We start from the raw sequence: 24,130 nt of genomic DNA on the forward strand, positions 1-24,130 counted from the left end.
AATAAATACCTCGTATTAGCCGCAATTGCATTTGGTCATTTTGGGCGATTTTGGCCATTTATCTTTGCGGTTTGCTTAATCCTCATCTCATTTATTTTCTCTCTTTTTTTTTCTTCTCTAGTTTTGTTTTCCTTCTTTTTTTCTGTTTTTTTTTTTGGCTGTTGCAGACACGCGAGTTGAATGTACGGCGACGCAATGCCACGCGATGCCACTGAGTTGCAAGATCTTGCGACTTTCGATGCAGAGCATGCAACATGCAACATGATCAGCATCTTATCTAACCCGACTGCATTATCTTTTGTTTCATTCTTTATGTTTCTGCTGCCTTTCGCTGCTTTTTAAAAGCGAATACAAACGTATTTCAACTTAATCTTAGAAATCAAGAACATGTTCAACATGAATGAAATAAATTACAATAAAAGCTCTGAACAACTTTAACTATTACTTAAAGAACTTTTATCATATAAAATGAAATCTCTATTAAGTTAATCAACCTTAACTATTATCTAAAAAAAACGTTTGCCAAAGCTCTAATAAGTTAATCAACTTTAACTATTACTTAATTAATTTTGGTCATATACAATCAAAGCTCTGATAACTTAATCAACTTTAATTCTTAATTCAAAAATATTTGTCAAAGCTCTAATAAGTTAATCAACTTTAACTATTACTTAAAGAACTTTTGGCATATGCAATCAAAGCTCTGATAAGTTAATCAATTTTAACTCTTAATTCAAAAACGTATGCCAGAACTTTGATAAGTAAATCAACATGAACTTTACCTAAACAACTTTTGTTTCATATAATTTTGATTCTAAATCAACGAAAACGTGCTCATTCAAATTAAACCGACATTTAAATTGTTATCTCTAAAGATTTGTAAATCACATAAACCACAATGAAAGCTCTGACCAACTTTAATTCTTACTAAAAGAACTTTTATCATATAAAGTGAAATCTCTATTGAATTAATCAACATAAACTATTACTTTAAAAATTTTTAATTTTTAATCTGATAAGCTCATCAACATTAACAATTATCTAAAAAAAAAACTTTTAGCAAAGCTCTCATAAGTTAATCAACTTTAAGTATTATCTAAAAAAACATGTTGTTAAAGCTCTGATAAGTTAATCAACTTTAACTATGACTCCAAAAACTTTTGCATAATAGAATTTTAGATCTATGTAAGTCAATGAAACGTGGTTTTCCAAATTTAACCGATATTTAAATTCTTATCTCTAAAGGTTTATAAATTTGAAACATATGTTAGCTAATAAAACTTAATTATTATATGTTAGTGTAATTTTTCTAGATTTCAGCGACTTGTGCTAACAACAATATGAAAATCTGCTGCAGAAACAAAAAGAAAAAAAAGAAAAGAAGCACAAGTTGAAGAGGGAGTGCGATAAAGAGGAGAAACCGAAAGAGAAACAGAAATGCAAAGAAATAGTATAATTATAGCAACGTCTAAGGCAATAATCGCCAGCTATCTAGCCGGAGGGGAGGGGAGAGGAGACGATGGAAAGGGGTATGAAAAAGAGGTGTGTGCAACACCGAAACCAAATACTCGTACAATTTAATGCGCTTCTCAAATTCTACAAGAGCCACAAACTGTGATCACATCAGTAAGCATGGATATGGATAGCTGCCCGTTGTTCGTTCGTTTATTATAGTCAAAATGGAATGGAGTGGTATAGACCATATAGACCAGGTCTGGTATCTCCCGCAATACCGTAAGTAAGCCTAGTATAATATTATATAGTGTGCATTACAACACATTACGACGACCGTTGCTCTGCCCCGAAATTGTAAATAATTAATTATTAATTGCAACTCTCACCATCTCCTTCATGCTTATCTTCTTGTGTCGGTTGCATTTATCGCAGCAAGCAGCCTAATCAAATTCATTTTGGATTGTATAACTCATGAAGAAATCTCTCAATTCGACACCCTTAATATAGAAATCATCAAATAATTTAATAATTTGAATTGTTTTAATTGAGAAATTATTTCAAAGCAAACTTTCGTTATTAACTTGATAGGAAGATGAGAAAGGTGAGGTGAGTGGGTGAAAGAGAAGGGAAAGAAAGTAAAAGAAGTCTGCTATTTTGCAATTGTCTCCGAATATCAAATATCCAAACTCTTAATTTATAACTTACACTTTTACAGATAGTATGTTATATCCAATGGCGCACTGCAATCGAGATTTATGCATTAAGCATTTCCTTTAACTTTAAAATCAACACGAACACTACACACACGCACACATTGTTATCGTTATCGTCGTTATCGATTGTGCTGATTACAAACTCGAGTACAAGAAGTCACAAGAAAAAAAAGCACAACTTAAAACTACAAGTGTGTTGCTCAAGCTTTGTGCACAATGTAAAACAACAGTTAATTTGTGTTTATTGTTGTTGTTTTTGTAGTTGTTCTTTAGCGCAAGAATCGCAGAAAATTCACAACCAACAGGCGGCTGGTGTGTGGCACGTGCTACACGAACAATGGTCGACGCTTGTTTGAGCCGCAACTCTTTCAGTCTGCGGTCTTCGAGTCTCGGACTTCGACTTTGCTTGGCCACCGGTCGCCAAAGAAATGTTAAAGCCGCAGTCCGCAGTCCGCAGTCGCTGCTGCTGCTGACGTCGCTGCTTACCGTTCGTTGGTTGGTTGGCGCGCTCAAAAGCGCAAAGCCATCAGCAGCGATTTAGCGACGAGAAAGCTTTAAGCTTTTGCCTATTTGTTTACATGCGAGTTGCTTCTGTTGTTGCTGTTGTTGTTGTTGTTGCTACTGCTGTCTTCTGTTTCTATTTTCTGCTTGTGTGTATGTATGTGTGTGAGTGCGTGGTTGATTTCCGATGCGCTTTTTGCGCATTGCTGAATTCTTTCTCTGGCTCGCTCGCTCTTAACGTTTTGTATCGCCTATACTCTTTCTTTTTTCTGCAGTCCTCAATTATTCTTGTTCCTTGCGGTTGAAATAAGAATAAGTTTAGGGTCTAACTATTCAAAAAGTAGTTAAACATTTCAAGTGATATTAAATTGCATAAATAAATACAGCTTCATTTTCATTAATTAACATTTTAAGTGACATAAAATTGCATAAGTAAATAAAGCAAAAATTATACATGTTGAAGTTTTTAAACATATACATATATAGTTTACATTCCCTCTTAGTCCATTTACTATAAATTTAGTTTCTCCTGTAATTAGTTCACTTAATGGAAAGAGTATACGATGGTCGGGGAATATTCGTTCCCTTTTTTACACATATTTTTTGCCGTTTTCTTATCTTGAGTCAGATTTTTTTATTTTTTACTTAATTTTATTCAATCGAGCTTGTGTTTGTTGATGTTTTTATGGCTGCCGCGTCATGCGCTTCTAGGCAGCAGCTTTTGTTCGCTGAGGTTTCTAACGGTAATGACGTTTTTTCTTTTACTACACACACACACACACACATACTGTGCGAGTGTGTGTGTATGTGAATGTACTCTTAAGTCGCATATTGGTCAGCTTAAGATACTTATGCATGATTATAGCTTTGGCTTTAATTCAGTTGCTTTGCGTTGAGTTCAGCGCAGTTCAGTTGAGATTCGTCAAGTTGAACTAAGCTTTCTGTGCATTGACACCGAGAAAAGCTCATTTAAATGCCATCAATCAAGAGTGCAGCTAATTAGTCGCATATTTGATTGAATAGAGTTATGAAAACACTTCATTAGCAACGCCATTATCGATGATGATGATGAAAAACTTTTTAACTCGTATCTTATTATTGGTCATTGGCAGCGTCTCTTTCGATCATTGGAGCACGTGACTGACTCAAATTTTGAAAACAATCATCGAGAGAAATTACCCAAAAACCTAATAAAAATATCGCAATACCATTTGGCAACTATTTTTGGGGCGATTTTTACAAGATTGAAAATTGCTTACACTTAAAATTACTGCAATTAAATATTGCCAATTTTTTAGTGAGAGAAATTTACGTTATAATCTAGCATGCAAGAAAATCATGCAATTGTTTGAAAACAAATCACAAAATTGATTATGGAAATCGAACTTCGCATGGAAATCGGATGATTTAATTCTAAAATACACTTTTTCTGTTTTTTTACCAACAAACTTGAATGTTGTATCTCTAAGATATAGATGTTAAAAGCGATAGAGAGACGGACAGATACATAAGATATTGTTGGCGGTATTGCTGTTTAATAAAAAAAGAAAGAGTAAGAAAACTCCGAGTGTGCTCGACTTCAAGATACCCGCTATCCATTATTAATAAAATCATATTATGCAAATATACCAAAAATATGCAGCCAAAATACTAAAATATACCGAAGACTGTATTTGGTGTATGGACACATTCAAAATATACCATAGAGTACAAAATATACCAGATAGTCAAAATTACGCTTTCTATTCCAACAATGTTGGAATACCCTTCTACCCAATGGGCGACGGGTATAAAAATGAACAAGTAAGAAAGCTACAGTCGAGTGCACTCGATTTTGAATAAAAACAATATATTTTGCGGTATTAATCTCAAAATATACCAAATATACTGCAAAAATACTAAAAATATACCAAATGGTATATGTGGTATATTGATATAGAACCGCATTGAAAATATACCATAGACGGCTCAATATACCAGATTGTCAGGCAAAGCAACTAAGACCCCTAGTAAGTAGGCGTTTTTTCCCATACAAAAGTATTTCTTTAATAACTTCGACAATTTTTATCTGATCGCAACCAAATTTTCAGGAATCATAACTACAGTAGTTAATATTATATATACCAAAATTTGCAACTTTAGCTTTAAAATTACGCTTGTTATTCGATTTTTTTTTTTATTTGCGGGGGCGGAAGTAGGCGTGGCAAAAATTTGAAACAAACTTGATCTGCGTGCAAACATAACAAATGCTGTCGAAAAAAAATTATAGCTCTATCTCTTATAGTCTCTGAGATCTAGGTGTTCATACGGACGGACGGACAGACACACAGACGGACAGACGGACATGGCTAGATCGTCTCGGCTGTTGACGCTGATCAAGAATATATATACGTTATAGGGTCGGAGATGTCTCCTTCTTCCTGTTACATACATTTCCTGTCGGCACAAAGTTATAATACCCTTCTCCCCTATGGGTAGCGGGTATAAAAATACTAAAATATACCGAAGACTGTATTTGGTGTATGGACACATTCAAAATATACTATAGAGTACAAAATATACCAGATAGTCAAAATTACGCTTGCTATTCCTGCAGGCACAATGTTGGCGACGGGTATAACAAGTAAGAAAGCTACAGTCGAGTGCACTCGACTGTGAGATACCCGCTACCCATTTTGAATAAAAGAAATATATTTTGCGATAATTTTCTCAAAATATACCGAATATACTGCAAAAATACTAAAAATATACCAAATAGTATATTTGGTATATTGATATAGTACCGCATTCAAAATATACCATAGACGGCACAATATACCAGATTGTCATCTAAAGCAACTAAGACCCCTAGTAAGTAGGCGTGTTTGCCCATACAAAAGTATTTCTTTAATAACTTTGACAATTTTCATCTGATCGCAACCAAATTTTCAGGAATCATAACTACTATAGTTATTATTATATATACCAAAATTCGCAACTCTAACTTTAAAATTACGCTTGTTATTCGATTTTTTTTGATTTGCGGGGGCGGAAGTGGGCGTGGCAAAAATTTGAAACAAACTTGATCTGCGTGCAAACATAACAAATGCTGTCGAAAAAAAAATATAGCTCTATCTCTTATAGTCTCTGAGATCTAGGTGTTCATACGGACGGACGGACAGACACACAGACACACAGACACACAGACGGACAGACGGACATGGCTAGATCGTCTCGGCTGTTAAAGCTGATCAAGAATATATATACTTTATAGGGTCGGAGATGCCTCCTTCTACCTGTTACATACATTTCCTGCCGGCACAAAGTTATAATACCCTTCTACCCTATGGGTAGCGGGTATAAAAATGAAGGCGTCCGAGATATAACTGCAAGATATAGTAAATAACATACCTGATAGCTGCCGATGCGGCGATTTTGGGCTGCTGCTGCTGCTGAGCAGTCAAAAGTCTCATGCTGCCGCCAAAACGTTGCTGCTGTTGTTGGAGCTGCTGATGTTGCAGCTGCAACTGCTGATGATGATACTGCAACTGCAACTGCTGGGGATTGCAATCGAGTTCGTTGTTGTCGCCGCCAGGATATTGCGATCCATTCAGATTGCAGCTAAGGCGACTGGCATGCGAACCACGTTCCGAGTTGCACTTGGAACCGCACAGCGAATTGTCGCAGAAGCGACAACATTTGTTGTAGCTGAACGTCGAGGTGCAGAGTGTGCAAAAGGAGTCGAGTTGCGACTCGGATTCGGGCTGCTCATCGTCATCGATGTGCTGCAAGTTCCGCTCGTTATGCCCTTCACATCCATCATGATCCGGCATCCGATCTTCGTCATCATCGTCGTCGGGTTCGGTGTCCAGATGCAACAGTTTGTGGCAACGCAGCTTGAGCGTTTGTGCATTGCTGCTTTGATCCTCGTCCGAGCAAAAATTATAACGGTCACTTTCCGTGTCCTCTTCAGCCAAACTGCTGCCCGCACTGCCCCCCTCTCCCCCTTGGCGATGGGGCGAAATGCCGAAGCTGCTCAGTGGGCAGGAGGGGTAGCGTGTGAGGGGAAATTGCCGTACATTGTATTTGCTGGTCATCGATAAGTTTTCGTTGAAATAAATCACGTTGGCAGCCCCGTTGTTGAGTTCCCGCTGTCCACGCTCCATCTCTCCATCTCGTTCGCGCAACAACCTGTCGGCATCTCTATCTCTGTCTCTGTCGCGCTCTCTGCTAATGCTCAGATCGTGATATTTGCGAAGAAATGCCGCATTGCAGTCGGCGGCCGTGTATTCATGTAGTTTCTTGGGCTTGGGCATCGGCTGCAGAGGTGAATAAATCATCTGTTGCTGCTGCTGATGTTGTTGTTGCTGCAGCAGCTGAGGGTGAGAGATGCCATTGTTGTTGTTGTTGTTATTATTGCTGCTGCTGTTGCCGCCGGCATTGTTGTTGTCGCCAACGGAAATGCCGCCAGAACGCAACAGATCGAACAAGCGCTGCTTGAGATCGCGCATGGCGACTGCATCAGCGCCTTATCTGTAAGCACACAAATTTTTAACAACAATTAATAAAAGTTAATAATTGTATAGTATTTTTAAATTAAAAACACACCACAGTCGTTGCTCGCCATTTAATTTTCAACACAGCGTCAGCTGTTTGTCATGCGCACATAGCAGGCAGCTTGTGTATGAGTACTTTTCTGAATATTGCTTTCAGCAGTGTTATCGATGACAAGTTTAAATTTCATAAATTTATACAAATATAAAATTAATAAAAAATAAAACTTCTCAATTGTTTATTAGCGTGTGCTACAGCAAAGTACACATTTGGCATTTTAAGGTATATAACATGCTCACATAGCAAGCAGCTTTCAGACGCAGCCACGCACATGTTGACCAAATTGAGTAAAACAGTTATCGATAAATTTGCCATTCATTTCCAACCGAGTTGCTGTTTGGCAACATCTTTATTTTTCTGAACAGACAGCGAGCAATTAATTTGTTATTGTTAAAAAGGTTAGTATAATAAAATAAACTTATACATGTGCTTGCACTCACAGTTTGCCTTGCAGCACTATACACACACACAGACGGGGAAAATGAGCACGCAGCGTGGAAACGCGAGTCGCACACGTGCGCAAAAACACAAGAATCGTCATGTATTCAAGAACGATTTGCACGACAAGACGCCACAGCAAATGCGCCTCAACAAGATGCATGTTTCGACGGTGTGCCAGCGCTGTAAGGAGGTCATCGAGTGGAAGATCAAATACAAGAAGTACAAGCCCCTCACACAGGCCAAGACCTGCGCTCGCTGTCAACAACGCACGGTTCGCAAGGCGTATCATGTCATCTGTCGCGACTGCGCGGTCAAGGATCATGTGTGCGCGAAGTGCCTGAAGAGCGCCGACGAGGTGGCGATTGAGGCGCCGGAGCCAACACCGCAGGAGGAGCAACAGTTGCAGGTGGAGATGGATCGTTTGATTAAATCGTTTTCGGAGCGCAAACGTCGTGCGTTTTTACGCTTTATGGAGAAGGGTCGCAAACAAGAGGCAGCTGAGGCAGAGGAGCCGCTGGACGAGGAAGCGAAAGAGGCACAAGAGAAGGCGACGCGAGTACGTCACACGCGAGAAGAGTTGCTCGAGAAGATTAAGCAGTTGAATCTAGCTGAAGAGGGCAACGATGACGATGAGTTCGATGACGACGATGAGTTTGATGACGATGACGAGGAGGATGATGACGATGACGATGATTCGGAACTAGATTCCGACGACACCGACAGTGATGTGGCTAGCAAAGTGAAAACAAAAGATCTGCCTGCGAAAAAATAACACCCATCTTCGCTTTATTTGTTTACATATACACTAGTTAATATATTAATACATATATTTTTTTTTGAATATCGTAAACTGACTTCTTTCATTTCAAAACGATTATCAGCAGCGGTAAAAAATAAACAAACGCTATCGCACGCAAGCTTTCGCAAAGCTCAGAGCTTTGAATTTAAAATGATGGTGAAATTGCTGTTGAGCGTAATCGAATATATATAATCGCTTTGAAGCTATCCTAAAGCTAACTGATACGTCACTCTGCACACATTTAACAACATTAAGCTGTTGGCTGGCTGTGTTTAGCGTCGTTCGCAAAATTTGTTGAATTGTGCATGTTTACGAACAAAAACTTGAATTAAAACAAAATAAAATGGCAAACGGCAAACAACGCAGCGGACGTAAGCGCCGTAACAAGAAAAACGACGAAGGCGCCGCACAACTGCTGTCAACTTCAACAGTTGCCAAAGCAAAACCAAAAACCAAATCAAAGGCTAGCAACGAGAAAAGCAAACTGACGTTTAGCGAACAAATTGTAATGCAGGATCGTGTTCTCGAGTTTCTCAAGGGCGACGCGCTCACCGAAGAGTTCACCGGCCTCACCAATGCCCAGCGCAAAGAGATCCATCTCTTTGCCCGCCAGCACGGCCTCAAGACGCGCAGTCGCAGCACCAACGGCGACCGTGTGCTCACAATCAGTCGCAAGGACGCCAGTGGCTACGGCGCCGAAATGCGCCACTTGGCGGTCATGGTTAAGCTGCAAGTGTCGCCACTCCTTCAAGTGACGCTGCAGCAATCCCTCCAGGATCTCGACCGTCGCCAGCTGGCACCTATCTCGCGCCACAAGGGCGAATTCTCTCTGCCAGGTGGCGGCCTGGTGGCCCGTCCACGTGTGCCGCGCCAACCACGTCCCAATCGCGCCATGGCCGCCGAGCAGCGGCAGCTGCCCGTCTACGGCAAGCGGGACGAGTTGATGCAGCTACTCCAATCGCAGCAGGTAAATATAAAGATGTGATATGCAGAAAAATACGATACGAAACGATATCATTCTAAGATATAGAATGATATATGATAGATACATTGCAATTGTATTTATAAAGTAGCATCCAAGATAATAATTATACTGTCGATAAGTGTAACCATATTTCATGGCACATAAAATAAATATACAAAATACAGTTCGTTTGTGCGAAATACAATTTGCAATTAAGCGCACAAATGCCGTTCTGCACATAAATTAATTATACATACGAACTGCAGTTGATATGATTGAAATACGATTTGCAATTAAGCGCATAATTGGTGTTTAAAGACGCTACTTAATAGACTAAAATATGGAACGATTGAATTTTTGGTTTTTGCATTTAAGTGCACAACAGCAGTTAGCTATACAAAAATATATGTTAAAATATGTTGCATTTAGCTGCAAATCGCAGGTACAAGAAAATGCTGCAAACTACACATGAATCTCAAATACAAACTGTAATGAGTAATGAAATTTAATTGTAATTAAATTTGTGTAGAATTTGTTTGAATGGTAAGTTAGTCAATTATCTGTGGTGTGCATTTAAATGTAGTTGCAACTATCGATACTATAACTAGATATATGATGTCGCCTTTTGTTACAGGTCATCATCATCAATGGCGCAACTGGCTCCGGCAAGTCGACGCAAGTGCCACAGTTCCTACTGCAGCATGCCACAGATCGTGGCCAGCCGGTGCGCATTGTGGTCAGTCAGCCACGTCGCATTGCCGCTGTGAGTGTCTCGGGTCGCATTGCCGAGGAACGCGGCGAGTCGCTGGGCGACACTGTGGGCTACATCATACGCATGGAGAGTGAGTAGTAAATCTCTTAAAATTTCCACAACGAATGCTGAAATACTCTCTCTCTTTTTTGCAGGCCAGCACAGCAACAATACTGTGCTATCGTTGACCACCAGCGGCTGCTTGCTGCGTTCGTTGGCCATGAATGGCAACGAGTTCTTTGCAAACACCACGCATCTGATCATCGATGAGGTGCACGATCGTGATCTCAACACAGACTTTCTACTGCTCGCCGTCAAGCTGGAGTTGGAGCGCAATCGGCGCCTCAAAGTCATACTGATGTCCGCTACCATGGATCTGCAGGCATTGTCCAACTATTTCAATGGTGCCCCGGTGCTTTATGTCGAGGGACGTAGCTTCAATGTGCAGGTCTATTCCCTGGAGCACATACTCCACGAGACGGGCTATCGCACACCGCAAATGCTGCAGCTGCTGGCGCACGTTGAGCAGCCGACACAGGAGCAGCTGCTCGATGCGTATTTGAGCACTCAGCTCAAACAGGAGGCGAACATTGACAATGCGTTGATTGTGTCGCTGCTCGAGATGCTGTTGCATCAGGGCGTCAAGGGTGCTGTGATTGTCTATTTGCCTGGCTATCAGGATTTGACAATGCTGCGCGATCAGCTGAAGGAAACTTTGCCGTCGCATCTGATCAAAGTGCTGCTGCTGCACAGCCAAATCGAAGGCAGCATGCAGAGCGAAGTGTTTCGCGTTCATCCCGATTTGCAGCTGAAAATTGTGCTCAGCACGAACATTGGACAGACGTCGATTACGATTGCGGATCTGTTGTATGTCATCGATACGGGACGCTCCAAGATGAAGAACTACGATGTGCAGACGGGCGCCTCGCAGCTGGATTGTGCGTGGATCTCCCAAGCGGATGCAATGCAGCGCACCGGACGCGTCGGACGTCGCACGAATGGCATCTGCTATCGTCTGTATAGCAGCGAGCAGTTCAACAGCTTCACACGCTTCATTGTGCCCGAAATGCTGCGCACCACCCTCGACGAGATCTGTCTGCTGGCCAAGATTGCGATGCCACAGCGACGCTTGGAGCAGTTCTTGGCACTCGCACTCGATCCTCCCGATACGGCTGCGGTGGCCAAGAGTTGTGCGAACCTAAAGCTGTTGCATGTGCTCAACGAGGACGAAAGTGTCACGGAGCTGGGACGCATCATTGCCGAGCTGCCGTTGAATGTGTCGCTGGCCAAGTGTCTGGTGTACAGCGTCTATTATCGCTGTGCCGGCAGCATGTGCATCATTGCTGCCTTCTACTCTGTACGCGATCCATTTGTGTTGCCCGTCGATCGTGGGGCACGCAACGAACAGCGCAAGGCACGCAAGCTCTTCTCACTCGATGGCTGCAGCGATTCGCTGGGCATGCTTCAGCTCTACACGGAGTATGTGCATCATCGGTCGATGGGCATACGCGCCGCTGAGGATTATTGCGATCAGCATTATGTGTCCTACAAGCTGATGGACTTGTTTGTGGCCACGGTGCAAACGGTGCGCAATTCATTGCGTCGCGCCATTAAATGCCACGATATGGGACTCGTCTCGCGCAACGATCGCGACATGAATGTGCTGCGCATGTGTTTGGCTGCCGGTTTGTATCCGAAGATCTGCTACATCGATCGTCCGTTTAATGGCCGTCGTCGCTTCATCGCCGAGGGCGATCCCCTGGTGCAGCTGTCCCGCAACTCGGGCATGACGTTGTGCTTTGACAAGAAGCCGAAATGCGATCTGTCCGATTGGCTGATCTTTGACGAGAAGTCGCGCAATGGCGGTCATATTACGAACATTGATCAGGTCACCTTGATCAGTACTCTGATGGTGGCACTGCAGTGTGGCAAGGTGGCCAGATTGGAGGTCGTTAATCCGCTGATAGTGGAAACAGATGAATCTGACGAAGAAGAAGATGGCGACGATGATGAGGCAGAGACGGAGGCGGACGCGGACGCGGAAGAAAAGCCGAAGGAACGCGTTGAGAAATCGCTGCTGTACATCGATTCGTGGATACGTGTGCTGGTCGACAGCAAATTGGGGCAAAAGCTAATGAGCTTGCGCCAACATTTGGCCGGTGAGTTTATGGACATGGTCGAGGGGCGTCTCATGATCGTCGATCGCTGTCCCAGCGCGGAGCATGTGAAGACGCTGCTCGAACTAAATGCGAGCAGTTCGGGTCTGTCTTCAAAGGATATTGGGTTGTAAGTAGTATTGTGTGAAAATATTATGTACACAACTGATAATTGAATATTAGATTAGACTAGAAGAGATTTATTATGCTGTGGAGTGAAGAAACCATCTATCAAGAGAAATACTCAATGAATTTGAAAATGAATGTACAACAAAACTCAACATATTTCATGTATACTATATATATAGAAAGAGAGTGTATTCTAAGTACAATTAATACTCTAGTATTAATCCAAAGAAATCTATGGCTGTTCAGGATTTTAGTATTGGAAATTACTTTATTATACTATATACTATATATTATGTGTAGTACTCCTTTGTGATAACAAAAATTCGAGTCATATATGTACATTTTTTTTTTTTATTTATTGCACAGCATTTGTGAAAGAAAAGACAACAAGATCAAATATATATATAGTGGATCACAGCTTATTTCAATTATTTATTATATTTGATAAATAAATGATATAGTACATTTTATGTGAAAACATTAAACTAAAATGCTGCGTTTATATAAATTCAATATCTTTCGTAGTTTAGTCAGCATAATTATTCAAAGTTGTCTGTTGGTATTGTTTTTAAATAATCTGTGATCCACTGTATATTGATGTAAATAAAGTAGTTGTAGTATATAATATTTATGTATCTGTGCTGTCACTTGCGATCTAAATGGAGGCTGACGAAAAGACTTGGAGTATTATACTACGTATGTATGTATGTGTGTGTGAGGATCGATCGTGTTGTCATTGGCAAACTCTCGATGTTAGTTACCATGTAATAAACGAGTGCTTAAAGCACTGGACATATTTAAGTGTACTTTATTTCTTTTTATCTCTTGGGTGAAAATATGTGTGCCACAAGTGCCACAGAGAGCTGGCATTGTGCCGCATGCTTTGGACGCCTCCAGGGCCAAGTGCAGCCCATTGAGGCGCATAGCAAATATTAAAATAGTTGTATACATTTATTGTACAGACTCTATATATAGTATGTACATATATATGCGGAGTACAACGGAGTTAATTGCATAGAGGCGACGTTGCAACGTTTGCCGCATGCGCGCAGTCAATAAACCTGCGACTCTCGTTCCCTCCCTCTCCCTCTCCCTCTCTCTCTGTCTCGTTCGGTCTCTCTCTCACTCTAGCTGATCTCTTAACAATGGCAAGACAGGCAATTTTGTGTGTGATGCATAAAGACAACGTGCAACAGCAGCAAAGAAAGTGAAATTAATTTGTTACTTGTTTTCTGTTGCTGCTGCTGCTGCTGTTGTTGATCGTTGTTGTTGCTTCTCTCTGTCTTTCAGTTGCGAGCAACAAGTGGCAGTTGAAGTGGCAGGTTGCAGGTTGCAGGTTTCCAAAGTACCCACAAGTATTGCTCTACTTAGATATGGGCAATCATTGCCATTGTTTAGTTCAGCTTTGCCAGCGCCTTTCAACTGTCTTTGATATCAGCTCAGTCCAACTCTCTCACTCTCTCTCTCTCTCTCTCTCTTTCTCACACACCCACTCCCCCTCTCTCTCACTCTTTGGTATCGATCGGGTGATTTGATCATAAGACCTCGAACTAGCTGTAAAGCAATTGAACTGCCAATCTGCAATATTAAATTTGTTATATCAGGTTTTCTTTTTTTTAACTTTTAGATTTATTAAGCAACCAGTGCAGCAACATGACAACAGACTTTAGCGCAACTTATTAAAGCCTCAAGCTCATATCATGAGGACATATTTCTTTTTTATTAAAGTATATTTTACACAATTAAGAACCACTGGAAAGTTTACATACTTAATTTGGGATGATATGTTTAGATTTTTTTACCGGATATATTGTATATTGTATAGTATATTCTTCATTAGTGACTATCAGTGAACAGAATCTAATATGAACTTGATATGAACTTTGAAGACAACTTCATCGTAAGCTTCAATAGTGTGAAGCCATCAAGGTTCTGTCAATGAAATTAATTCTTTTAATTTCTTTAAACTATTATATACATGTAACCGACAAAAAAAAAACAAGTATTTATAAATAAAACATATATAAGCAAAGCAAAGAAATTAGGAAATGTTTAAAGCCATTTACCTTTTAAGTTTTGTAAATTAATTTACGAAGTTAGCCATTTGAGAATCGCAGAGACGTGATCGTTATCAAATAATCACATAGTACGTAGTAGGTAAAGTACTTTATTAGAATTCAGAAATAATTGAATTTAAAGCTATAGGAAATATTTAAACTTTTTTACATTTAAAGTCTGTAATATATATTTGATGAGTGACTTTGAAAGTAACAGCTAAAAAAACTTCTCATATATGAGAAAAGTAATTTGAGAATCGCCGAGAAGAGCCTCTAAAAGTCGCTAATCAATTCCAATTTTCAGTGCCAATTCCATTTAGAAAATTCATTTACGAAGTTAACAATTTAAGATTCAATCAATCACGAACTGTATCCAGAATACTGACTACGAGTAGGTAAAGTACTTTACTAAGTACTTTCTAATGCTTCGAATATTAATCAAAAGCAGCGAGCTTATGTTTCTTTGACGAATTGGTTTTTTGTGCACTAGTTCAAGTGAACATTAAATAATAATAGTTTTCAGTAAACAATTTCAGAATCACAGAAGAGAGACGTGATCATTTTCAATACATCCTCTAGTTTTTAAGAGTGTCTGTATATACTTATCATATAATTTGGTTCAATCACGAACTGGAACTAGACCTAGTTCCACACTGATCTTAATCAGGTAAAGTACTTTACTAATGCATCGATTATTAGTTCAAGTGAAAAGTAAGTAATAAAAATTCTCAGTTAACAATTTGAGAACCACAGTGGAGAGACGTGATCATTTTCAATACATTCTTAAGTACTTAAGAGTGCCTGTATATAGTTATCATATAATTTGGTTCAATCACGAACTGGAATCAGAACTAGTTCCACGCTAACTTGAAGTAGGTAAAGTACTCTACTAATGTACTTTCTAATGAATCGATTATTAATCAAAACAGCGTAACTTTGACGAACTGGTTCTTTCTGCACTAGTTCAAATGAACAGTAAGTAATGATAGTTTTCAGTTCCAGTTCCATTTGGTAAATGAATTGACAAAGTTAACAATTTGAGAATTACAGAGGAAGGATGTGATAATTTTCAATACATCCTTTAGTACTTAAGCATGCCTGTATATACATAATTATCAAATAATTCAGTTCAATCACGAACTGGAACCAGAACTAGTTCCACGCTAACTTGAAGTAGGTAAAGTACTCTACTAATGTACTTTCTAATGAATCGATTATTAATCAAAACAGCGTAACTTTGACGAACTGGTTCTTTCTGCACTAGTTCAAGTGAACAGTTAGTAATAACAGTTTTGAGTTCCAGTTCCAATTGGTAAATGAATTGACAAAGTTAACAATTTGAGAACCACAGAGGAGAGACGTGATAATTTTTAATACATTCTATAGTACTTAAGAGTGCCTGAACCGAATTATATGATAAGTATATTAATATATACTTATCATATAATTCGGTTCAACCACGAACTGGAACTAGAACTAGTTCCACGCTTACTTAAAGTAGGTAAAGTACTTTACTAATGTACTTTCTAATGCATCAATTATTAATCAAAACAGCGAGTGTAACTTTGACGAACTGGTTCTTTCTGCACTAGTTCAAATGAACAGTAAGTAATAATAGTTTTCAGTTCCAGTTCCATTTGGTAAATGAATTGACAAAGTTAACAATTTGAGAATTACAGAGGAAGGATGTGATAATTTTCAATACATCCTTTAGTACTTAAGCATGCCTGTATATACATAATTATCAAATAATTCAGTTCAATCACGAACTGGAACTAGAACTAGTTCCACGCTAACTTATAGTAGGTAAAGTACTCTACTAATGTACTTTCTAATGAATCGATTATTAATCAAAAACAGCGAATGTAACTTTGTCAAACTGGTTCTTCCCGCACTAGTTCAAGTGAACAGTAAGTAATAATAGATTTGGTATTGAATCTGCGATAAGACTCGTTACGTTCATGGTTCATTTGGTTGTTGTCCGTTCGCTGTCACCGCAGCTGACCCACAACTGCATAACTGAATAACGATGGATGCTGTTTGTGGTGTGGTTCGAGTGGTTCAAGTGGTTCATTCAACTCAAGCCGGCAACTGGTAAACAGAAAATGCCGGTTACCATTTCCACTTGTTAGCCAAGTTTATTGTCCAGCCATTAGTGCGCGCCTTGCATTTCATTCAAATTTCTCGCCGTTGTCTGTTTTTGTTGTCTGTTGTTGTTGTTGATGTTGCTTATTGCGATTGACTGCTCAATTGAGTGCTCTTCGAATGCACGGAGATGAGTGCTTGTGAATGCCATGCCCGAGTGTTGTGCGAATAAATGCCGGCATTTTGCAATTGACTTTGATTTTGAACTCTCGCCTCGGTTCAATTACCCACAATTGACACTCATTGCAAACGCGGCAAATTGATGATGTTCAGCCAGCAGATTGACGTGTAATGGCCATGGCCAAGACACCAGGCCAGCTTCTAGGCCAAGTCTACTATTCTATTGCCTCCTTCTCCTCCTTCTTGACAATCATCAATCTTTTGCTATGATGGACGCATGCCTCAATTGCGTATTGGTTTTTGTGGTTTCGCTTTTTCGTTTCGTCTCCGACTCCAACTCTAACTCCGACTCCGACTGCGTCTGCGGCTTCACCTTCAGCTTCGGTTTCTTATTGGCTGTTAGCCGTGCCGAAATTGCAGAGAGCCGCCAGCTAACTGTAGTCGCATGTGCCTCCGATTCGAGCCAGTCCCAATGACGAGGCTCACCGACGAGGCCTCTTGGCCATGAAATTATAATGCCAAGAACAAGCCACAGCCAGCGTATTATTGTGTGCTGTCTACACAACTCTGCAAACATTTTAAACAGTTCTGTATTCGATTCCAAAATGTATTTGTGCTGATTACCAACGATATTCAATTTATTTCCAGCTATTTATTAAATTTAAGTTAACTTAGAATTCAAATTTATTTTACTAGAATGTTGACTACTTGTTACCCCATTTTTCTGCATTTAAATTAAATTCAGTTTGGAATTCATTTCATCTCTTTAAAATAATTTATTTTATTTGCAAAATGAGTATTAACAAGTATGAAAGCTGAAGTCGAGTGTGCTCGATTATGAGATACCCGTTATCCATTTTGAATAAATGCAAATCAGTGCGGTATTATTCTTAAAATATACCATAAAAAACTACATATATACCGAAGATCATATTTGGTAAATCGATGAAGTACTATATTCGAAATATACCATACTCAAAATACCATATTGTCAACCAAAAGTCTCCAGTTTCAAAATTAAGCTTGTTATTCGTGCGTGGCGAAAATTTAAAACAAACTTGATCTGCGTGCAAACATAACAAGTGCTATAAAGAAAAATGATATCTCTCTTTCTTATTGTCTTCGAGATCTCTGTGTTCCTACGGAGGGACGGACAGACAGACGGACATGGATATATCGTCTCGACTGTTGACTCTGATCAAGAATATATATATATGCTTTCTTTTGCCTGTTTGCCATTATAATATCTTTTTTCCTATGGTATGGGTATGGTATAAAAATTGTTCTACTTACATTACACAAAGCAAATAAAAGTAAAATGAAGCAAGATGTATTTTTCACTCAGCACAATATTGATTTTCTACGTTGTTCCATATTTAATTGGAAAAGATAATATTTAGTTTTAGTTTTAGTTTTCGATTTCAATTAAATTTAAGCCATTATATTGCTTCATTTTGAATATTCGAATACTAAATAATAAAATATATGAAATGAAACAAAATTTTGTTAACTAGTGTAGAAGTTGTGCTGCAAAAGAAAAGAATTTTGCAATTGGCAACTGCAACAAATCATGCGAATAGCAGAATGAGTGTATTCATCACAGTTCTGCTCAAACTATATTTTGTAAACTCTGCGGATGCAAAAGAAAATGAATATAGAAATATGTATACTATATGTGTGTTGGTGTGTGTGTGTGTGTGTGTGTTAATGAAGCAACTAAAGTTGATGAGCCAACGACAACAATAATTGATTGATGGACAGCTGTATGTGTGAAAATATGCCTCAAGAGTGTGTGTGTTGGTGTGTGTGTGTGTGTGTGTGTGTGTGTGTGGCTTGGAGCAGCAGTTACAGTTACATAATTACTAAAATTGATTTCACAGGCCCGCGGTGCTGAGTTGCTCCCAAAAAATCGGGTGTCTTTGCCATCACCAAAGATGATGACATCAGGCAGCAGATGGAGAAAAAAGATAGAGGAGCAGAGAGAAGAGCGACAAGTGGCAAGTGGCAAGTGGCAAGCTGCAGCACGAAATGCGTTTTGGTAATTCCAAAAATTGAAAATAATCATAATACTTACTTAGTAAGTTATGAACAGGCGCAACTATGAGACTGAGGACGGACAGCAGACAGACAGCAGACAATGGCCTGGCCAAGCCACAGAGCGAGAGGCTTACCCTGTGCCTGTCTTTCTATCTGTCTGTCACGCCAACCAAACACATAAGCAACGTGCCTGCGGTTGTTGCATTAAGAGCAAATGCCCAGCAAAAATAAAAAAGTCGAACTCCAAGTCGAAGTCGAAGTTGAAGTCAAAGCATCGTGCAACGGTGAAAGTCTTGGCTGGGTCAAATCAATCAGCCTGGGCGGCGACCTGGCCAAATGCCAAAAGTTGTTCGTTCATTTTTCCCTCATAAGTTATTTTTCATTTGATTTCATATTGTTTTGTTTGTTGTTTTTATCGTTTCGTTGCGTTGCGTTTTACTTTTTTCTTGATGTGACTGCCGGCTAATTAATTTTTCATACATCATTTTTGAGTCATTTTTCCCCATTTCGCAGACTGCCTCCAAAAGCAACGCCTAATTATGTCATTAAAAGCATTTTCAACGATTATGCGTTCCATGAACACGCTGTCGAAACTTCTGCTGCGATTCATTACACTCACATACTTGTGAATCATGGTGTGTGTCTAACTCTAACTCTGAGTGTGAGGCTGAGTCTCAGCCACTCATTAACATGCCCATGATCTAAGCTACGAGTATAATACAATGGCGTAAAGCGAACGCTGATCTATTTCCACAAGACTCTCTGAATTTCCAGAAGAAATCATTTTAAATGCGCTTCAAAGTAAATGCGAATATTCATGACTCTTATGTTTATGCATTTACTGAATATAATCAAGCAAACTTGCATCGTTTGCATATAACGTATACCACTAGTTGTACTTAGCTGATGCTAAAGTAATATTTTCGCATACTCAAATGATGTTTTGATTGTACAAAATGTATAATTTAAACCACAATATGCACAATATAATTAAACTCAAAGATTGCCACACAATTAGTGATGTGTTTTTTGTTTTGTTTTTGGCATTTTTAATACTAAATTTGCAGTCTTTAAACTGTTTTTATATTCATTAAGCAAGCACTCGAAAATTATACAAAAATAATAATAATATATAATAATAATAATAATATATTATAATTACAATTTTCTGTATTCATTTTATATTATAAATAAATTGAAGTTGTATTTATTTATTAATTTTATTTTTATATTTAAATTAAAAAATTATTAATAAGTGAATTACACTCAATGCTACGAATATAATTTAAGCATAGTGTCATTTGAATAAAATTATAATTGCATTCCAATATTATATAAAAATATATTATTTAAATTGTAATATTATTTTACTTTTTATTTATTTTACCTTTTTTATTGTAATATTAAATTATTAAAAAGAGTTTACATGTCAAAAAAATGGATTGTGCTAGATAAATTTGCATAAATTAAATATTAAATTGCATAAACAGAGCGTTGGCTTGGGTATAATTTAAGAAGAGTGTAAATTAAATGAAATTATAATGGAATAGTAAAAACTCTTCAAAGATGTTAATAAATTTGAAAGGTAATTAATAACAATTGTAGTGATTATTACATTTCAAATAAATTCTTATACTACTAAATAAATTGTTATTATTAAAAAAAATTCTATATCTGTCTAAGTCTTAATTTCGTTACTTCAATGAGGCAATAGCTTGATGTGATATATAGGATATATAGGAACTATATATTCTGATATATAGGAACTATAAGTTACATATATTTATAAAAACAGATGATGCTAATAGTGTTGCTTGGCAATCGTTATTGCGTATAAATTATTGCCTTAACGAACGATTTTAAAGTAAAGATTAGTTCCTATAAAGTGTGAATGAAGAAGACATATATTCTTTTTAACCATAACGAAGTTATTAAAAGATTTCGGATGCATTATATTAAATGAGAAAATTCTTAAATATATATTTCGAAAGGAGCAATAAAAATATTTGAAACCATTACAATAGCTATAGATCACGGAAACATTAAAAAATCGACTCTAAATATTTTTATTGAATATAAATTAATAATAAATATAGTTATTATGAATATTTCAAATACATTGGTTTATGTTATTAAATACATTTTAGATATTGTTCCAAATATTTAAAATATAATTTGAATTAGAATTCAAGTGACTATTTCCAACAAGATGTTATCAATGCAGCAACTGAAAACGCTAAACATTTTCCCCATCACGAGTTTCCATGTTTGTAGATAGTAAAAATCACCAAACAATACCGTGAAAAGGGCTTTCGACTTGTTGCCCTCTGCAGCATGAGCATGAGAGAGCAGTTGCCACTTGTATGTATTTTTCTTCTGTTATTTTTTTTTTTGGGCCTTGTTAAAGTGTTTGGCTGTTTGCTTTCGTTGGCGCATGACGAAAGGCTTTTGGACAGCGGTAAAAGTGAAGCAGCTGAGCATTGTGCGAGCTGCTCGCGCGCTTGCCACTTACCACATTGGCCAAATATCTGGCCGAAAGTAAAAGCACAAAAAAGTAGAGCGAGATGGCAAGCAAACAAGTCACAGCACGACACGAGACAAGAGACGAGACGAGACGACACGATGCGAGACAAGTGTGTGGTAAGTCCGTAACTGGCAATCGCCTTAGCGTGCTTGACTTGGCTGACTTGGATGGAAGCATAAACGTTCACGTATTTGGCCAATGACAGCAGGAGCCGGAAATGACCGGAAAGTCAAGCCAAGGCTTTTCACATTGCGCAAGAGATCTCTGACGCCGATGACCCGCAACACGTCACAAATACAGAGAGAGAGAGAGAGAGAGATGTATTTTGGGGCGCCTCTGCGGAAGCTGCTGCTGTCGCATAACGATCAATCAATAAGCAAATTATTTATGCATAAGTAGATATAAATCGATCGTAACATTATTGGGTCTTCCATTTTATTCGCAGTCGTTTTGTTGCCTCGTTTTGCTGACAGCGAAATTTTTGTTGATGTTTTGTTAGTTGTTATTTTGTGTTTAGTCGCAAAATCGAATGGCCATTAAAATGCCAAAAGAGCAACTGTAAAAATTGTGTATTTTATGTTTCTTTTATTTTCTTTTCTTTTCCGTTTTGGCAGTGGGCAACAAATCAAATCAAATCGTCATTATGTAACACTATTATAAGTTTATCTTTTTTTTTTTTTGGGTCCACAACCCACAAAGCAAAATCTTCGTCCACTTTGGCAGCTGCATCTCAGAGTTCAAGCAAACACACACACACACTATATAACATACTCGTATATAATGTGTATAAATATGATATCATAGTCGCAATCAACTCACTGATGCTGACCTCTTCAGCACATCGCTTTTAATTAACAGTTGCAAGAGTAGCCCAGACATCAGTCAGGCTTTGCCAGAGGGGCAAGTGATGAATGAAGCAACCATTAAAGCCACCACATGATAAATGTGTTAGATTAAAGTCAACTAAGACTTGGCCAACAAAACACTGAGTAGCACATAGTTAAAAACAGAGAGAAAGAGACGGAGGAAGACTAAGAAACTGAGATTAGTTTTTCCTTCTTCAGAATTATCCTCTGCTTAGCATAGCAAGAACGTCAAAAGCTTCTTTTGGCAACTGCTTAATTTGGTTGTTAATTAATATTTAATTACACTTTTACTTTGAATCTGCAAGTACTGGAAAATTCTAATTATAAAAGAGGAAAATAGGTTGTGCTATTTACTTGAAAGTATGTTGAGTGTTTATCTAAAATCTGTATACTATGAATTTAACATAACATACGAACTATAAATCACAAAAATCTTATCATTCAATAAAAAAATTGTTATATACTATAAATTGAATTTAAGAGCTATAAAACTCAGAAATATTTAAATATTTGGGGATTTATTTAAAAAGGCTAAATATTATTTAAATTAATATTAACGTGTTATTCTAAAGCACTGTCTTATTTTTTGCGATATTTACTTTTGAGCTGATGTTGTTCTATTTAGTATAAAATCTACTACTTGAATAGTTTGCCCAGTTGCGTCACCCTTTTTTTTATACAAAGTTTGATTTCAGTTGCCTCGATTTGATTTGTTAATTTTTCTATACTTGGCTTTGAAATTATGATTGCTGTACGCTGTACCAATCGCCTCTTCTGATATGGATTTGAGAAATTTCAAAGCAGAGACAGATTAGAGATAGGTAATCAACAAGTGTAAAAAAGTGATTGCCAAAAATGTGTTCTAGATCTATTTTCTATGCGGCGTGTGCCTTAGTTTAGGCAACGGACTGAGAAAATTGTAAAGGGGGACCGGCTTAGTGGGCGTGGTCAGACATTCGAGCTTCACAAAGATTATCAAACCTGCCTAGGTGCGCTTTTGAACAACAGTTACTCAACAGTTGTGCAGAATCGCAACAAGTTCACAAAGCTGAGCAAAGTGTGAAAAAGTGGTTGCCAAAAATTTCTCAATATGTGAACCAAATGTATGTGGATGCCTTTGACTAGGCGGCGGACCGAGACATTAGAGAAGGCGTACTGGATAAGTGGGCGTGGTCAAACAGAAGGGGTTCAGAAAAGTTCAGCTGGGTTAGATGTGCATGTGTGTGTGTGTATGCGTGTTTTTGGCATTCCTATTGAACTGATTTTCATAGAAGAAGTCAAGCAGAAGAACACACATACACACAAATACATGCACATGCAAGTTGAGGAGTGTTTGTGAAGCTCGCCTGCCTGACCACGCCCATTTGGCCGATTGGCGCTTACTATAATCTTGGTCCGCTGCCTAGTCAAATACACCTACAAAATATGAAACAGATCGAGACAAATTTTTGGCAATCACTTTTTGCTGGGCTAAGCCAGTATCTACATACGTGTTGCAGTTCTGCACAACTGTTGAGCAACAGTTCATCAAATGTACATTAAGCAAGCTGGAAAATCTTAATAAGGCTCGTCTGCTTAACCACGCCCACTTAGCAGATCCTTCTTTGCTATTATCTCGGTCCGCCGCCTAGTCAAACACACAGACAACATTTGAGGGACATACGTACAAATTTTTGGCAAGGGCTTTTTCAGTCATTCACTTAAATCTAGTATCATCAGCACAAGTGTTCAGTAATAGCCACAACTGTTTAGCAACCGTTGACTTAAAGAGCCCTAAACACACACCCTAGAAAACTTGTCACTCTTTGTTAATCTCTACTACCTTCCATGACTACTTTGCACATTCGTTCATTCTAAAAACATACCCATACAAATTTAA

General features: G+C 38.4%; 3 protein-coding genes across 6 annotated transcripts in view; 2 read left to right on the top strand and 1 right to left on the bottom strand.

Annotated features, from left to right (window-relative positions):
• Positions 1-7,273, bottom strand: part of LOC117577544 (homeobox protein 2) — a 47,705-nt gene extending 40,432 nt beyond the window's left edge. The window contains exons 1-2 of one of the 4 annotated variants that reach the window (XM_052001914.1): positions 7,257-7,273; positions 6,060-7,181 (exon numbers count right to left, since the gene is read on the bottom strand). In XM_052001914.1, coding sequence (XP_051857874.1) covers positions 6,060-7,159 — 1,100 coding nt within the window. In that variant the 5' untranslated portion in view covers positions 7,160-7,181; positions 7,257-7,273. Of the gene's footprint in view, positions 1-2,160; positions 2,527-6,059; positions 7,213-7,256 lie in introns of those variants that run through there. The other 3 variants (XM_052001915.1, XM_052001913.1, XM_052001917.1) reach the window with 3 other exon arrangements.
• A 225-nt stretch (positions 7,274-7,498) lies between these two features.
• On the top strand, positions 7,499-8,553 carry LOC117577786 (uncharacterized protein C9orf85 homolog). The gene is made up of 2 exons (XM_034262711.2): positions 7,499-7,660; positions 7,717-8,553. Exon 2 carries the CDS (start codon positions 7,744-7,746, stop codon positions 8,473-8,475), a length of 732 nt encoding a protein of 243 aa, XP_034118602.1. The 5' UTR covers positions 7,499-7,660; positions 7,717-7,743; the 3' UTR covers positions 8,476-8,553.
• A 200-nt stretch (positions 8,554-8,753) lies between these two features.
• LOC117576930 (3'-5' RNA helicase YTHDC2) lies at positions 8,754-13,277 on the top strand. The gene is made up of 4 exons (XM_034262077.2): positions 8,754-9,469; positions 10,101-10,308; positions 10,373-12,503; positions 12,557-13,277. Exons 1-4 carry the CDS (start codon positions 8,846-8,848, stop codon positions 12,564-12,566), a joined length of 2,973 nt encoding a protein of 990 aa, XP_034117968.1. The 5' UTR covers positions 8,754-8,845; the 3' UTR covers positions 12,567-13,277.
• Positions 13,278-24,130: the final 10,853 nt, after the last annotated feature.

This window comes from Drosophila albomicans, chromosome X, assembly GCF_009650485.2.
Source record: "Drosophila albomicans strain 15112-1751.03 chromosome X, ASM965048v2, whole genome shotgun sequence".
NCBI classification, from domain to species: domain Eukaryota; kingdom Metazoa; phylum Arthropoda; class Insecta; order Diptera; family Drosophilidae; genus Drosophila; species Drosophila albomicans.

What these genes read in the sequence shown, in the direction of transcription:
- LOC117577786 (XM_034262711.2), top strand. Translation starts at nt 7,744, where the DNA reads ATGAGCACGCAGCGTGGAAACGCGAGTCGCACACGTGCGCAAAAACAC.
- LOC117576930 (XM_034262077.2), top strand. Translation starts at nt 8,846, where the DNA reads ATGGCAAACGGCAAACAACGCAGCGGACGTAAGCGCCGTAACAAGAAA. An exon ending in AGCTACTCCAATCGCAGCAG is followed by an intron (nt 9,470 to 10,100) that starts GTAAATATAAAG and finishes CTTTTGTTACAG; the next exon opens with GTCATCATCATCAATGGCGC. An exon ending in CTACATCATACGCATGGAGA is followed by an intron (nt 10,309 to 10,372) that starts GTGAGTAGTAAA and finishes TCTTTTTTGCAG; the next exon opens with GCCAGCACAGCAACAATACT.